At 39.1% G+C, this 17,066-nt stretch overlaps 1 protein-coding gene across 6 annotated transcripts in view; it reads right to left on the minus strand.

Moving 5' to 3' along the window:
* Nucleotides 1–17,066, minus strand: part of LOC121611185 (LIM and calponin homology domains-containing protein 1-like) — an 87,433-nt gene that overhangs the window by 50,094 nt on the left and 20,273 nt on the right. For all 6 annotated transcript variants that reach the window (XM_041943598.1, XM_041943597.1, XM_041943596.1 and 3 more), the window contains exon 2: nt 2,620–2,690. In XM_041943598.1, coding sequence (XP_041799532.1) covers nt 2,620–2,690 — 71 coding nt within the window. The remainder of the gene's footprint in view (nt 1–2,619; nt 2,691–17,066) is intronic.

Consider the following 17,066-nt stretch of genomic DNA (forward strand, 5'->3'; position numbering starts at 1 on the left):
CTTCCGAGAAAAGAAGGGGGACAAAAAGGGAGAAAGAAACATTTCTGGAGGGTCCCACAGTGGCGTCTGGAAGGTTTATGACAAGACAGATCCTAAATCAGAGCTGAGAATCAGTGCTTCTCCTTCCACCCACTGGGAGCTGTTAACTAGTTCCAGTGCACTTCATATTACAGTGAACTACACATGAAAAGGTAAAACATGTCCTTCTGCTGTCATCTCTCATCTCACACACAGACTGGAAAACATTTTTTCTAGAAGGTTACGGTATTTCCCTGCAACCTCACAAAGACTGTCAGTCATGAAGAAGCAGTTTCAGAGTTCCCGCCTCTCCCTCTTTCCCTCTCCTTCTGTCTCCAGTTTCATCTTTTGTGTGTGCTTTCATCAGAGGAAGCACTGCAATGATTCTGCTTTGTAAAGAAAAAAAAAACCCTTAGACACTCTGACGTTAATTAGATAACACCAGTCCTGTGATGTTCATGGCATCCCAGCAGTTATTTTGCACTGAAATGCTATAATTCACCTTGTAAGTGAACTCTCTTTCCCTCAGCCTGCCTCATCTACTTCAGGTTCAGTTAGAGATTTCCCACTGTACTGTATGTTTCCCAGAATAACTTCCAACGACCCCAAGAGATGGGTGTTCTCAGCGCTACATACAATATGTGTAGGAGGGGAAAGTGAGCAATGGATACAGTGAAGAAATATCTCTACTCTTGAAAGAATACCTGGAATAAGAATAATGGTGCAGTCTGCTTTCATGTTCTGTTTATTTCCCCTCTAAAATGACAAAAAAGTGAAATGGATTTTTCTGTTTCATCATCTCTTCTAAGATGGATTTCTTGCCATACGATTGCTGAGCATCAGTACGGATGACTTTGTTCAGAAAAATGTTTTGGACCAACAATCTCATTGTACCTGTGATGGATAAAAATCAAACATAAAATCTGATGTTTTGCCAGTTATCTGCAGGAATTGGTGGCCCAATTGTGTCTGCTGAAGACCGTCACAGTTCAAACTTGTTATAGCATTAAGAGGAAGTGGAAATGACTACAAGAGTGAGAGTGCTGTCCTAGATTTTAAAACATACACAGTGAAAACTAACACAGTACAAGCACTGTAGTAAATACATCACTTTATGAGCAAGCACAGGGGCAAACACATTTCCTGACGCCTTGTGTATCAGGAAAAGGAGGAAGAGGTTGGAGGGTGTTTTGCTTGTGAAATTGGTGAGATTCAAAACAAGCTGTACACAGGAAGTCCAATCTGCGCTCTCCTCTGCTGTTTGGATACCATCTAGGTGCATTACTTGCCTTAACGCTTGCATGGTGTTAGGACAGGGGGATGTAAGGTTAATGATTAGCCTAAACATTTGCGAGGCTGTCGAAGGATCACAGCCTCGATAGCAATAAATGCCACAGTATGTCAATGTACTCCAAACAAACTGTTAAAATGTCCCAGAGTTATCTGCAGAAACACTGTCAATCTGTCTCTGCATGAGGGCATCAGCTAAGTGATGTCATTAACACAATTCGTTGCCAAGGCAGATGTTAAAGCTTTACATGGATGATTACAAAGTTTATAAGACTGCAAGCATGTTTGCAACAGTGTAAAAGTGTGTTTTCAGTTTGGTTTGTTTTAAAATAAAATCTGGTGAGAGATTTGGTTGTAAACCAAGACAGAAGTGATTATATTTTTAAAAAGAAATTCATACGACTGAAATACTTATTTTGACAAGTCTTGTCATTTTCTTATTAACTACTGCACTTAGTACAATGGTAATGTATCCACCTTGTCCATCACTTCAACACAGTAAGTGCATTTGGAGGTAGATCCAGAATAAAAATGTTACAAAAATGTTCATTATATTTTGTCTTATTAAATAAGTTCAGAGAATTGTGAAGAATGAAACCATTATTTCCATTATCAATTAATCTTAAGAATATGTTTTCCAATTATTATTAATTATGGGTATTAAAGATATAAAACAGAAAAAATCTGAAATCTGAGACATCATTCTAAGACATCAGAAACACAACAAAGCTAATCTTCAAGATTCAAAATTAACATTATTTTTTATGACTCTTCATATTCACCTCCCTGAGGCAACATTTGGAAAGCAAAATTAACGCCTGACATTTAGACATCTAAATTCCAAAACCAGTGGGGACACTATTAAATTGGATGTGATGTCTGTATTCAAAATAAAGATGGTGTAAACATTGGGCTTGTGTAACTGAACTTGGCAGAAAGGAATGTGGAAGAGAGAAAAGTGTAAGTGTGTTTGTGTTTTCAGTGTCATTTCAGCACCTCGACTCATTATCAGTGGGCAGGCAGGACGCCTGTCTCTCTGATCACTGGACCACAGGGCCGTAACAAATAAGTGCACTTAAGAAAGAAAAACTGCTTCGACTGCTAATGTTCCTCTAAATTCTGATTCATACGTGGTTATTCTTTTTAACATAGTAGTGTTCTGTTTGTCACTCAGACAAGACTAATAAAGCATAATTGTCTTCAGGAAAAGAATAAGAATGACAGAAAAAAAGCCTAATAGACAGCTAACTCAGGATTTAATTAATAATTACTAAAGCCAGTCAGATAAAAATTAAAAGCAGTCAAACTTACTCGCATAGCAGTATTCCGTTCTCCAAACCTCCTCTGAAATCCTTGTCACCAAAGCATCTTCCTGTCACAGCCTACAGCGAGAACAAAAGGAGCAAGTTAGCAAAATAAAAGAATAAGAAGGCAGATTCCAACCAAAAACAAGACATCAAATCATCAAATCAGTCTCTGAATCTGAAGTCTGGACACACAAGCTCCATTTGGAAACCAAGAAACAAGTCCAACAACCTTTAAAAACACTCCTTTCACATCTTTCCTCGCAGTAAATTCTGGGAATGGTATGGAGAGGTGCACAAAGAGCTGCCGGCCGTATATCAAGTCCGACTCTGGTTAACAGCGCTAAACACTAACGAGCTTGACATAAGCCGCAATCATCCCAACCAAATGGCTCTGGCAGGCTAATATGTTGTGACAGGGGATTTATCAGGTTGGTCAGACCCTCTGATGAAGAGAAGCTGCCTGTTTGCATGTATTTGCATGACTACAGTACATCATGAGGCATGCAGGCTTGTCTTGCACAAATACTGCCTCACATATAAATGCTTCTTATTTCCTGCAACAAAAGCCCTGAGGCAGCAAACCTGTATATGTTCCAGAAATGTGTAGGGTTCAGTAGTAGTTGTTTTTGACTCCTGGCATTCAACATTAAGCTGAAGTTTTGACCCTTCACCTTTACTTATGAAAGTGAATAAATACATTTGACATCCCACATAAGCACACAAACATCCTAAGTGCAAACATGAACAACAGCAGTAAAAACTTGCCTCCCACTCTGGAATATCTGCTGCTGCAGGACTTTAAGGACCAGTCCTACTTAAAATCCATTTATTCTCACAAACTCTGGCAGAGATTTGGTCATAAAAAAGGGGATCCCTTTGGACTGCTGGCTTGGAAGTCAAAACAATTACAAGATAAAATATCCTGAGAGTTTCTTTTACATTTATTTGCACAGCTGTGAAAAAAAGTGTGGCGATGTAGAGCGTCTGGCCCAGCTGTGTGTTTCTGTCAGCTTCTTGGCTCGTCGGGGAGCTTGGACCTGTTACAAAAGAGGTAGACTGCTGTATGTCAGTGCATAGGTCGACTGTAGGCCTCATTTCTGCTGCTGGGGGGTATCTGGTCCACAACACCCATATTCCTACAGCTTGTGGAAATGCTCTGGAAGAGTCCATAACATTATTTGCTGAATTAAAGTGCCCAACTTCAATGGCAAAGAGACTGCCTTGAAATAAAACAGACAATTATTCACTTATTAGTTTTTTATTTATTCCTGACAACACAGTCATGACCTCTGAAGGTCAGCAGGCTAGCTAACTACAATTTTAAAGGAAAAGTTTGACATCTGTCTGAAGGTAATCTGCCTAGCAGCACCAGTAAAGTTCATCAATTATGTTATTATTATGTTATATCTAGTTTGTTTAATCAGTACAAAAATATAAAAACACATTCCCCAAAAACATCTATAAGCTAGCAGAAGTGGTGCAACCTTAGAAAGTTAAATAGACTAGCTAACACAGACAGTCTAGTGTTGCTAGACTGCATTTTTTCAGCTACCAGAGAGAGCGTGCCTTTTCCACTCGACTTCAGGCTAAAGTTACTTGGCCAGACAAACTTCTTTGGCTCTGCCCACTGAGGTTTAGCTTAATGAGTGAGATTAATTCTTTCTCCAGATATGGCTGCAACAAATGTTTGTGAAACAAAATGTTCAGTCTTTTGTGTGCAAGTGCACGACTAGCCGACGGTATACTAAAAATGACATTTCAAGAAATTACATAACATTCTGCAGTCTTGTACATAAGGAAATAACATACCCAGGTCTTCACTGTGGTGTAGTACATTAAATTATAGCTAGTTTTGTTTGTAGGAGGGCAACACTTCATAGTCTGCTCCCAGTTAAGATTCAGTGGCCTAGATACGTTTATACAATATTTGCAGCTGAGTAGATGACCTTGATTTAGGATCTCCTCAATAAATGTGTCACATGAAAGTTAATACTCTGCTTAGTGGAGATGGATAACCTTTTACTGCTTTGACATAAAGCATTCACAGTCCCTTAGCATACAATATGGTCAGGTTTTGGTTTGTTGCTTAAAAAGGAAATATGCTGGTGGTTGAACTTGTTCACTTTGAGTTATAGAGCAGTCTCTCTAATAACTAGGTCAGCTCTTCACTAACCTTGTCAATGATTGCGAGTGCACGTAGAGATTATAGTGTCACACCACCTTCACAAGGAGAGATTACAGTGTCACCACCTTTACGAAGATCCATCTAGGCTACAGTATGAGGGCAGCAAGCACAGGAAAAGAGGACAGGATAGATCAAAGTGGCACTTCCTTTTATTGTTATTATTATTATTATTATTAAAAACTCCTTGAAATGAGCTTATGCAGATATAAAAGGCTTATATTTTGATGTATTCAAGCATTCAAGTATTCTTCAAACTTTCAACTGGAAACAAAGAAACTGCTCATACTCATAATTTCATAAGAGTGAAACCCAACAAATGATGAGTCACATTAAAATCTGTCAATGTATTTCTAACATTTTTTCCAGATTCTATAAATCTCAAAAATAATGTCATGGGCTGTGGTGGGCCCAAACCTCCAGGTGGAAACCAATGTCTGAAAGGTTAGGTCAATTAATATTCTGTCCTTTGGGGTTCATGCACATTAACATAAATTGCATATTTCTCTCCGGGCTATAACAAGGTCTGAAAAGTAGAAAACATCAGGGTTTCCGTTTTTCTCATTATCTTGCTGTTGAGTTTGGCAGTGACTGCAGAGAGGCTAACAACATTGATTCATGTACATCTGTTGCTCCCATAAGTGTCATCCTGAGCTGAAGTACATATGAAACTCCTGACTGACCAGAGGGAACGCTTAGGTTCAGACAATGTATAACAATGAATTGAGATCTGACTAATAAAACACCCCGTGAGGAAGCTTGAAGAACAGGAAGCTTCAGCTTCTGTAACACTGCTATAAAAGTTTAAGTGGCATATTCATTTTGCATGCAAGGGAGAGTTGTTTATTGTAGGTTAAGGCCATGGTGCACAGAAAAACCTAAAATTCCATTTGAAGTCTCTGAATCAGAAACCCCAACAGCATCAGATCTGGTGAAGAAAGTAATAAATTATCCATGATAGACTGCCCAGGCTAATGTATCTGAAAATAAATGATCAGATAGAAACATTGGGATAAGAACAATCTCACCTAATATAAGTGTGATGCCGTTAGTGGAATTAAAAAAAACAATGTCAATATTTTTATTGGATTTTTGTAATGGGCAGATATCATGTTGTTAGTTGTATTGAAGAGTGAGGACCACATTAGCATCTGACTGGACCAAAGTGACATCTGCAGGTATGTTTACATGCCGTTCAATATGCTACAGCTGAGCAGCTAATAGAGTTTATGATTTTAAATTGAATAAAAGGGAGACTAGCAGGAAAGCTAAGCTAGGATAGAACACAGACATTTCGGATTTATGTAAGATTTGATTGGCTGTATTGAAACAAGGTTTTCATCTGTGCAAAGGGATACAGTACCTGAAAATATTCCATCAAATGAATGCATACTAAGGGGACACAATCATGAAACCAAACAATATTAAAAACAAATTTCTCCCCTTTTGGTTTCAAAGGACAGCACAGCACAAGTGATTTACAGAACAGGTATGTATGCTGGAGCAGATTTAAAAAAGTGCAATTTTGATTTCAGTCGTACTTCAAACCTCAGGAAAGACGCATCCTAAAAATGCACGAAACTTCTGGATCTGTCTGAATAGTGTTTTAAAACCACCACAGGGTCATGTGAGGGAACTCAATTAAAAGGAGGAATGTGTCGCCTCTGTTGTTTTCAGTGGAATGCTGCCTGCATTGTTTCACAAACAATCAAACGATACTGGTTGGCTTTTTTCCTCCTTTTCACTTCCTTCCCCTTCGAAACCCTTCATGTCCAAACCAAAGTCATGCTCATGGATTCATGTCCAAAACGGTCACCACAATCACTTTGGTATCCACAGAGAAAGAAAGTCTCTGCTGGTTTAGAAATGCATGAATGGACTTTGCAGAAGCTGTTTCCCAGAGGGGGCAGGAGTATGTGAATCTATGTACTGCTTTGATGAATTATAAAATAGAAAACCCAATAAATTTAGCATGAAAAGTCTGTGTGTCCCGGAGGACTCTGCCTTCATGTTCTGAGAGATAAAACATCAATGCAACGAAAAGAGACATCTCTACAGTCAACTCATGTTTGGCAGTGGACCACAACTCAAACACAATTTACTGAAATAATATTATCAAAAAAATTGGTACTGCATATTAACTGAACTCAACGGACAAATCAAGAGCTTTCTGTCAAACAGCAATCAAGTCAAAGACTGTGTAACAGTACTTGTACATCTCCCTATATGAACTATCTTACTGAAGTCCCTCCACCCTAAAGGTCATCTAGTGGAAACAGATCTATTGCAGTGCTGCAGTAATCTCCAAGGCCCTGTACTGTATGGTTACCTGTCCCAAATTAACGTCCAATAACTCAAGGTTTGAGACAGGATGGCTTCCGTGACTTGGGGAAGTAAAACACTATGTACTTCAAGGCCCTGAGGCGAAGTGCGATCAGCCTGTTAAAGAGATGACAGCTGCTCGCTCAAGGGCTGGTGAGCATAAACAGAGACATGTGCTCCCGACACACATGCCTGCTTTATGGTCACACGCCTGCTTTGTAGTCAAACCCATTCTACTTTACAGGATGTTGTCTTAAGTGTGTTACATAATCCTGACTGAATCCAACACTATGCGTCCAAGTTCAAGAACACATGTAAACACGTCTTCTGGCCTTCAGCCAATAATCTAGTTAATTCAATTTGGCAACAGAGCTTAATCTGTAAATGCTTCTGGTACTGATTAACCGTACAAAAACAACAGTGTGCAAACCAGCCATTCACTAATACAAACTTTATGAACTGAGCAGGGGGGAACAGAAACAAACAATACTGCTGATGAACGGTTTGTGTAGTTTAGTGTCTTCTTCAAGCAATACACTGAACAATAAGACCACTCAATTTGTTCAGTACTGCAGAACCTAAATCATCTGTTTCATGACAAAGCAAAACACTGCTCTGGCACAGAAACACTAAGTCAACCGCCAAGTTCTTAGTATCATAAAAAAGATAGAAACCCTATTTCTCTTTGGCTTCAAGAAAAATTGGATTTGATAAAAGAAAATATCCAAAAGACAAACAAGATATAGAAATTGGTAACATCTGACTTTTAATGGTGGTGGGCAGAACCTAGCTGGGGGTCCCTCAACTCATGGGGCTTTAACAAGTTCAGCCAAAGGTTAGGAGTGGTATCTGGCTGCAGTCAATCATCCTGACCTTTTCACAAGCTGTCACAACTGCGGGATCCCCTTTTGTGACTGCGGCCTGTTTGCTCTGTGTGTTGGCATGTTGGTGGATGGACTGAGGGGGTTGGAGGTTACCTGAGATAGAGACAGAATAGCTTAAGCACTAAGAGCACTTTTCATAGTAGTACATAATGACAATACAGGATGGCTGAATAAAGGTTTGCTCACAAGTCCATTTCATGTAGGGTACATGTACAGATTTGGCAATTGTTTCCACCTTAAGCCGTATTTACAAACTTGTCATTCACAGTGTATGCAATGCTACACAGGGAGCCAGTGGGTGTGTTGATGACAATGCATGGGGCGTAGCTGCTTCGCACTCTTTTCTGCTCGTCTTGTCTGTATATGGTTTCAACTCTTTCTTTGACATTGCAGACACGTCCAAATACATGTAGTATTGATATCAACGCGAAAACAGCTACTGTTACAGATGAGTTCTCCTCTTGCACCTGCACACTCTACCCAGTTCAACATCTGGACCTGGTTCTGCCGACACTGTCTGGAGCTCATATGAGAAAATGGCTTTAGTGTCTCTGCATTACATTTGTGGTGGGCAGTGTGATGTAGCAATCCAGCTGCATTTCAAGGTCACATGATTTGGCCAGCAGGACCGCTTACCGTGCCCTCACATGATGTGAGAGCGATGGTTGGTGGCAATAATGCACCTCTGTTGTTCTCGTTTGAAACCTTTAAGCTTCCATTTTGAAAGAAAGTTAGATTTACCGTTCCGAGTCTTTTGTTGTTAACTAAAGTATTGTCTCATGTGAGGTTTTTGTTTTGTTTGTATGGAAGCTCCAAATAAAAGAAGACAATAAGCAAGTGTGATGAAGTGAGGTACAGTATGGTTATTGTAAACCAGTTCGTAATTGAATTTACAACACAATTATTATACTGTGATATACACTGTTACCGTCAAAGATTATATATACATTACATACATAGCTTTTAAAGATTTGTATAAATTGGCCATATCCCTCACCATTTTTTTCCACAAAATATAAAATTTAGTGTTAATATTGAGGCAACAGTTAGCATGAGGTGCAGGGACACCATGGACCAGTCAGTCCTTGGCCAAATAAAGTTAGAGCTGAAACCATTAGTTGTAGGGCTGCAACTAATGATTGTTGATTACTCTGTTTAGTTGTTTGGTCTATAAAACGTCAGAAAGTGGTGAAAAAAATTGATTAGTGTTTCCCAAAGCCCAAGATGACATCCTCAAATGTTTGGTTTTTTTTTGTCTACAACCCAAGGATATGAATTTTACTGTCACAAAAGAGTGGAGAAACTTTGGCAACTCTATGACTGATTAATTGTTCAAGTTGTTTTCAAAGCAAACATTACAAACAGTCTCTGGTTCTAGCTTTCCAAGTATGAGTATTTGCTGCTTTTTATTAGTTTATGTCTCTGTGAACTGAGTATATTTGGGCTTTGGACTGTTGATTGTGCAAAACAATCTATGTAAAGGCGTTGCCTGGGAAACTATGATGAACATTTTTCATTATTTTCTACATTTTACAGACTAAGTGATTGAGCACTGATGAAAATAATTAGTTGCAGCTCTACATAAGATATACAGTATATATTCTCCCTCTCACTGAAGTGGTGCTGAGCAAAACAATCCACAAGAGGGTTGCTTATCTGCTGGGGGTCACCAGAAAATCAAGTAATATCTGGAATAATGATATGCAATATTACATTTAAAATATATGCTCTAACAAACTTTCTCTTTCAGACAGTAGAGAGAGCTACTAAAGGCATCTGGGGCCAATTTGAGGCTGGAAAATAGAACAGCTTATGTATCTTTTTCCTTGTTTCATCATCATCATCATGAGGTTTCCTTGAATTAGCAGAGGTTTTATAAGATTTGGGCTTATATTAGATCATGCCTCTGAAGCCTGCATGGCAGATTACCATTAAATCACCACAATCAGTTACAGATCCAGCCATTCATCGTCAGGCTGATCTGGAGACAATGAGTATATGAGTATATACTGTAGTAGAAGCCATAGGGATGATCAGACAAGCACATTCGTAGTCTAGAGGAAGATACAAATTAACTCTTCATGTCATATTTTATTAACAGACACAAACACAAAGATTCATGGACCCTCACTGAGCCACACATATACGAAAAGCATTCATTCACCCACGTGTCTATGAACACATCAGCACAGACATTTGATGCCAGCATGTGTTTACAGGAGGTTGACTCCTCACACCGTAGTTTTTTCTTGTTGGCGGGAGCTGAGACAGATTGCTCGAATAAAGCAGCTGAAGTTTTAAATCAACCGAGTCGAGGTAGAACCACGGCAGTGGCTGCCAGGCTAGAGAAGATGAACATGAGATTATTATGAAATTGGGATCATCACAGGTAATGACAGTTAATAGGGGATAATTGGCATGGTATTATACAGCGGAATCAGCACTGGACCTTAACGGTCCAATCTCAAAGTCAGACCACAAGTTCTGAGGGGAATATTTATAGGCTGATTTGATGACACCATACTATTGAGGCTCCGTCTGTTGTGATAGAGGACCTTGTTTCATAGACTAAAACTTAATGGCTAACATCTCGACAGACCAACCCAAAGAACAATGAGTGAGTTACAGAATGTTGTGCAAGACCTTTGTACCAGATTACCGTAACTTTACCATTCACATGGGCCAATCACCAGCTGTAGGTAGCAGCAATGAATTATGCTGATTTGCAGCCATGGAAAGGACAATAAAGGGGAAAGGAAGACATAAATCAGTGCACTGTTCCAGAGTGAAGAAAAGTTACTCTGAGCCAGATCAGTTAAGCAGAAGTGAGCATGAACCCTTGCACCGTTTGCAGAAGCATATGAAGTGAACACTACCAGATAATTAGATTGTTTGTCAGAGGTCACAATGTAAACACATTTTACAACAGCTTACACTGTACTGAAGTCTATGTTACAACACACTGTGAACAATGTGAGGAGGATTCAGCTCGGCTCCCGATCAAACACACACTCGCTGCTTTTCATGTATTTATAACACAAACAAACACACACTTTCTAGTGTTGTGTTCTGGTTTTAGTCAGAAAAGCACAAATGTTCCCAGGCACACAGTGGGTCCTGTGAGAGCCATCCGGCGTGGGAAACCTTACACAAGCCCCTATTACTCATGTATTGCTCCTACTTAGCAAGATGCACTGGTTTCATCTGATTAGAAGCTACAACATGTCAGACTGCAGCTGACACTCACTGGGAGCAGCTTATACCATACTCAATCATTGCAAAAGGTGGTTAGTTCAGTTTTTCAATAAGAGGAACTTCAAGTGCCAAGTTTGGGATAGACAGACTGGCAGGTGTGGGGAATAAACCCACGACCTTCAGGTTACAGGATAGCTACTAAACTAAACAACAACTAAACCATTCTACAAGCTGCATAACAGACACTATCAGAAAACAGCCTAAATTCTAAATGCTACATGCATCCTTTGGCATATGATCAACTCTATGCAAAATCAGAAATTCTGTCTTTATATTATTATCATTATGTAATATTTAGCTTTAGATTTCAACTGAAGCTCAACGTCAATGAAGTTTTCCAAGCAATGAATCCCAAGCAATGACAGTTTACCTTTTGATAATAGAAGTGGTGCAAATAAGCATTTAAATACATTCAAATCAATAAAGAACTCACCAGCAAACTCACTGTAATGACACAAACATTTAAAATAATCACAAATCATGGTTGGCCACATGCTAAATTAGAAACAGTAAAATAACAGCACCCCAGGGGCTACCGATGTGTCAGCTGCACCAGCCTGCAGCAACACATTTCCCCGCAGTGGAGCTGTTTCCAATGTCACACCTTCGTCTCGTGAGACCGGCCCACTGTCTGTCAAGGCGTCTGCTGTTTGTATTCACACTGTAAATCTGGAGACCACCTGGAAGTTCGGTCTGGACTGTTGATGAATTCTCTAACTTCCAAGAAACATGAAAACATGTGACTACAAACAGAGTGCAAATATAAAAATAGAGAGTGAATAAAAGCACAACTAAATATGAAACCCAAGTAAATATAGGCAGAGGATAGAAAAATAATGATTCTGCACAAAAATCTTTTATAAAACAGGGCAAACTTTGAAATAATATAAACACTGCAAACACTATTACCAAGGAGGTTCTATGGTTACCACTTTTGACAATGTAGTTAGTATTGGATATGTTGCCATGGTTTCTCTCCGTGGCACGATTGATTATTCTGCAGTGATATCCACCAGCACACCTGGATCTGGGCACAGATGTGATCCCTTTGAGCTGTTCTGTCTTGTGATGCTTAGAAACCTACATATCAAAGTGCTGGTTGCCAGACCTCATTTAAAGAGGAGAGATGCAGCTTGTCATCATGCAGCATAATATGATAAGGCTTCCTAAAAATTTAATCAGATTTTAATATAGATGTTAACTTATTGGAGACATAAAGTATTTATAACCTAAACCTAATCAAGTCAACTAACTTGAGGATTTAGTTTGAAGCTAGCATCACTTAAATACTACTACAAAACACAACATATTACAGGGTGCTTAGAGTTACACCAAGTAACCATACTGTGAAAAGGACATTTTTAAACTCAATTAAGCCAGCCTTTCTCAAAATAGAAGGCCATAAATACATACACCTACAACTGTTACTTTCTTGTTCTTTCACTGCAGCATTTTTAATAATTAGGTGCTAAAATAACAATATTCCATTCATTTCTACATAGGCAGAGTTAAAAATTCTTAAGAAAAGCCCCTTTGCAATTTGTTATCAGCAACAGGTCCCCAAGTACCTCAGGGATCATATTCAAGGCGCTTTACTGCAGCATTTTTTCGTAATTAAACACCAAAGTCATACCCAATACGCATTAATATGCATGTCCAAAGCATTTTTTTTCTTATCTTTATTATCTTTTTCTTTTTTATTCAGCAGGTATAGGGTATTCAGTGTTTGAGGTCAATGTTAGGAGCTTTAGCATTAAAGCAGAGAGACATAGGAACTATTTAGCTAATATCCACACGTCAAGATGTTTATTTATAGTAAGTCATGTCATTATCACAATACTGGACAATGTTATTGCACATGGCAGATTTCCCCAAATCGTGCATGTGCAATAACCTCAATAACATATGCTCTCTGCATGAGGTTTGTGAAAAAATCCCAAAGGATTACTGGTACTCATGAATGTGGATTGCGATATGGAGTCATCGTATTTTTGTAACTGGCTACTGTCACTGCTAAACTTTACAACCATTGACTGGTATGGCATTTATTCTGCCAGGGCCACATGCCCTATCTCTTAATTTCAATTGAAAAGTAACAGTGTATCTGCCCTGTGATTCAGATCCATTCAAAAATTTCATGGGTTCTTCCATGGTCCATGCTCCACCCTTCCACCTAGTTTCATGAAAATTGGGCCAGTTGTTTTCCAATAATCCCGCTGACAAACAAAGTAATTACACTATATGGGCAAGAAAATGAAGTTTTTTAACAGACAGTGACTCTCTCACTCAAAGTCTAAACACCATAGGAGGCATGGCAGCCCTCATCATGAAAGCTGCCTTAATGCTGTATCCTTGAGGGTTTGAAGTGTACTGTACATGAGTGTGGCCGGCCTGTTTCTGCAGTGCTGTTAGTCCTCATTGCTGACACAGTCCATGTTCTGTTCTTGAGAAATTGATACTGATGCTGTCATAACACTGATCAAGATAACATTTAGTTTTTATATCTGGTGTAATACCAACCACTTCTTATCAACTCCTGCAGACAAACATGTCTGCAAGCAAAAGTCTGTCACCTGCTCATGATTACAAGAAAATGTGCTCTCTCACACACACACACACACACACACACACACACACACACACACACACACACACACACACACACACACACACACACACTGTCATAGTCAACTAAACCCTCTGAGACAGTAATTCCCAAAGACAAGTAAGGAACTTGGAGTGAATGAAGTTCTACAGACTTGGCTCGGCTTTTGCGTCTCACTTCAACAGAGCAATGAATTCAACCACTTGTCAAAAGAGAAGACAGCCATGTGCCATCAACATTAAGAATGCTTCAATGAGACACATGCTCAAAGGTCAAATTACAACTCTGGTTCCTTTGATCCTTTGTGTCTTTATGCCTTTCTCAGTAAGGAAATGTACCCCTACACGCAAGCTACTGCTAATTTGCTAGTGGCACATGTCATTCAAGTATGTTGTCACTAACCTTTAAAAGCTTTTCATTAAGGTGCATTCTTACCCTTTCCAGCATCAATCAAAGTAAAAATAAATCACACCAGTGGATGTCAAGGAGAGTTAAACACATGATGTCAATTGTGAACCACGTAAACAACTGTTATCCAATGTTGCAGTGGAAAGATACAAATTTATCATCCAAATTTTGTTGTATTCTTAAAAAGAACAGTGAGCAGCATTTTAATAAATTAATACCACATTACAAGGAAAATATTAGCTCCTCTAACATCTCTGATAGCATAAGGCGATAGTCAGTTTGCTAGACTGTTGACCTTGAAGAAGGCCTGAGGGCCGAAATGTCATCTTAATGAAAGCATTGTGACAAGTGTTGCAAAATTAATGCCACAGACTGTTAATCAAATTGTCAGATATTAAAGAGCTGACAACCTGCACTCGATGACAAATCGACTGCAAATCCCAGAGGGAAATCTAACAGCTTTTACAACTGTAGACTGTAGTTGTAATCCAGTTTATTAATTTACTCATTTCGAAGAGCAAGTGACTGCAATTAAAGCAATGCCAAGTGACAAGCTCATTAAAAAAGTAAAGTGATGGTTTGTTAATGGGGGAGGAACTGTTGATGATGGAATTTCAATACCCAGAAATTACATAACACAATGTATAAAGTATGTATGCGAAATGTTCATTTTAAACACCAGATTTCCTTTGGGGCTCCAGCAAGGATAAAACTTTTGTTCTTTGTTATGTTTCAGTGGTTCTCAATGGATTTCGTAACAGCCTTTGACCCTTGTTGGATTTCTAGGTTTGGCTACGGAAGCCTTTTTTGTTCTTCGCTTCCTTTCATGAAAGATGAAAAGTTCAATGGCCTTACGCCAATATTTACATGAACTCATCATTTGGGGAAGCTTGAATCTTAACAAGGTCAACTTTCTAATGTCTCCAGAATGAAATATTGCTGTTTCATGTGCAGCTGTATATTTCTGTCTACACGCTCTCCTGTTGAACATTGTCGCTTAAGCATTCAGTATTCAGTAAGAAGAAATGAAGCACAGACTTTTTATAAGCACCATGTGTTGAGTTCATGGAGATCATGGAGAACATTTGACTGAGAGAAGACTTCCAAAACCAGGAAAGCAGAGGCTGATCCCTCGACAACAGGGAAGTGATCAATACATTGTGTTGTTGACATGGTAAAGAGAAGGTGTTCATCTGCCAAAGATTTTTTGAGGAATTTTCACATTTACATTAATGTATGCTTACGTATTTATGCTATGTAGTTTATTTTCCACAGGTTAAAAAATACCTTCATAAACCTATGATTCTGATTAAGAATTTTTTTTCTAAGTTCTGACCATTCATTCTCATTAATTGTTTGCCATTCCATCTCAAAGATCATTTACATTTTTAGTTTAAAGATATATGTTTCAAGTGCTCATGGCTGAAAACTATCAAGCACTTAACTTTTAAGACACTGTTCATTTGTGACATTTAGAGATCACTTAAACATGAAAAAGGGATTTGTCATACCACAAATCTTAGGGTAGGTATAAAGTTGATTGCTTGGTTGATTACATAACATTTTATGAACCAGTGTTTTATGCTTCTAGCTGTTGTCACATTCTGGAAACATTTATCTTTCCCAAGAAAAACACTGCCACCCCTCTGCAGTGATTAAAAGCTCTGACCCAGTTCATCCAGGACTCCTCTGGTCCGGCCCATGTGTTCCCTGACAGATTTTTTCATCTATTGCCAATAAGACCATTATACTGCACAAGTGGTTCTTGGCTATACGCTCTGAAGAACTATATTTATAAAACCCAAATGTAAGTATTTTAGCATATTATTTGTGTGTGTAAACCAGAAGTGTTCATATTCATAAGATGTTACTTAACACACAGCATAAGACGTTTTCTTTAAGCTTGTGTCTATCACACTGTGGCAATGATTATTACTCAATGAGGCTAAAACAGCTTAGCAAGTGTGCCACACAGTCCCACAATGCCGCTATTCACATGCCAGACAGTGCCATTTCTGCTCAGGCTTGCCCAGTGCTATTGTACATTCAGTTGTGAATAAGAACAAGCTCTTCAAAAGTCCAAAAATAAAAGTTTGCTAACAAACACCAACCTAAACTATGACCATATAAACATACAGTGCTCTTTGCATTCAAACCATAAACCTGGCATTCAGGCAGAGGAGACTCTTTCCTTCCAAACTTGTTTTCCTAAAAGCTTAAACAGTCTGAATTCCAACACCCGGTTCCCTTCTTTATGCCTCCCCATTCCCCTCAAGTCTTGATAAGCCCCTCTGATTAAACAAGCCAAATTTCCTGGGACTAAAATGGCCTAGCCGAAAGCTAAATGTTAGTATTCCAGCCAGTCCGTCCCATTTCCACCCTGATTAGATGATGGAACAATGTTTGGGCTGTGGATTAACCCCACTCCTGGCCTCCATTGGTGCAACTCACTTCTATTCCCCTTCCCTCCCACGTTTTTCTTCCTGCATTCTCATCAAGGCTTGGTGGGGCCTTGAGCCCCTCATGAGAGGAAAGGAAGGAGCATTTGGCCTGAAGATGGCTTGGCAGTTGTCTGGGATAAAGGAGAGGGAAAGGGGATCTGTGCTTACTTCATCCTGTTTTAGCTGCAAGGTGGTGCTGACAGTTGTAACTTGCCTGCCAAGTCATTTACCATTTTATAAATCTACAAGTGAGTGTGTGTATGAACAGGGGTGAGTTTGGAACAGTAGCAGATGCTTGATTTTACCTGTAAGCCAATACAATTATACAACCTCATTTCCCAAAAAGTTGGAACT

This window comes from Chelmon rostratus, chromosome 9 (genome assembly GCF_017976325.1).
Source record: "Chelmon rostratus isolate fCheRos1 chromosome 9, fCheRos1.pri, whole genome shotgun sequence".
Taxonomy (NCBI): Eukaryota; Metazoa; Chordata; class Actinopteri; order Chaetodontiformes; family Chaetodontidae; genus Chelmon; species Chelmon rostratus.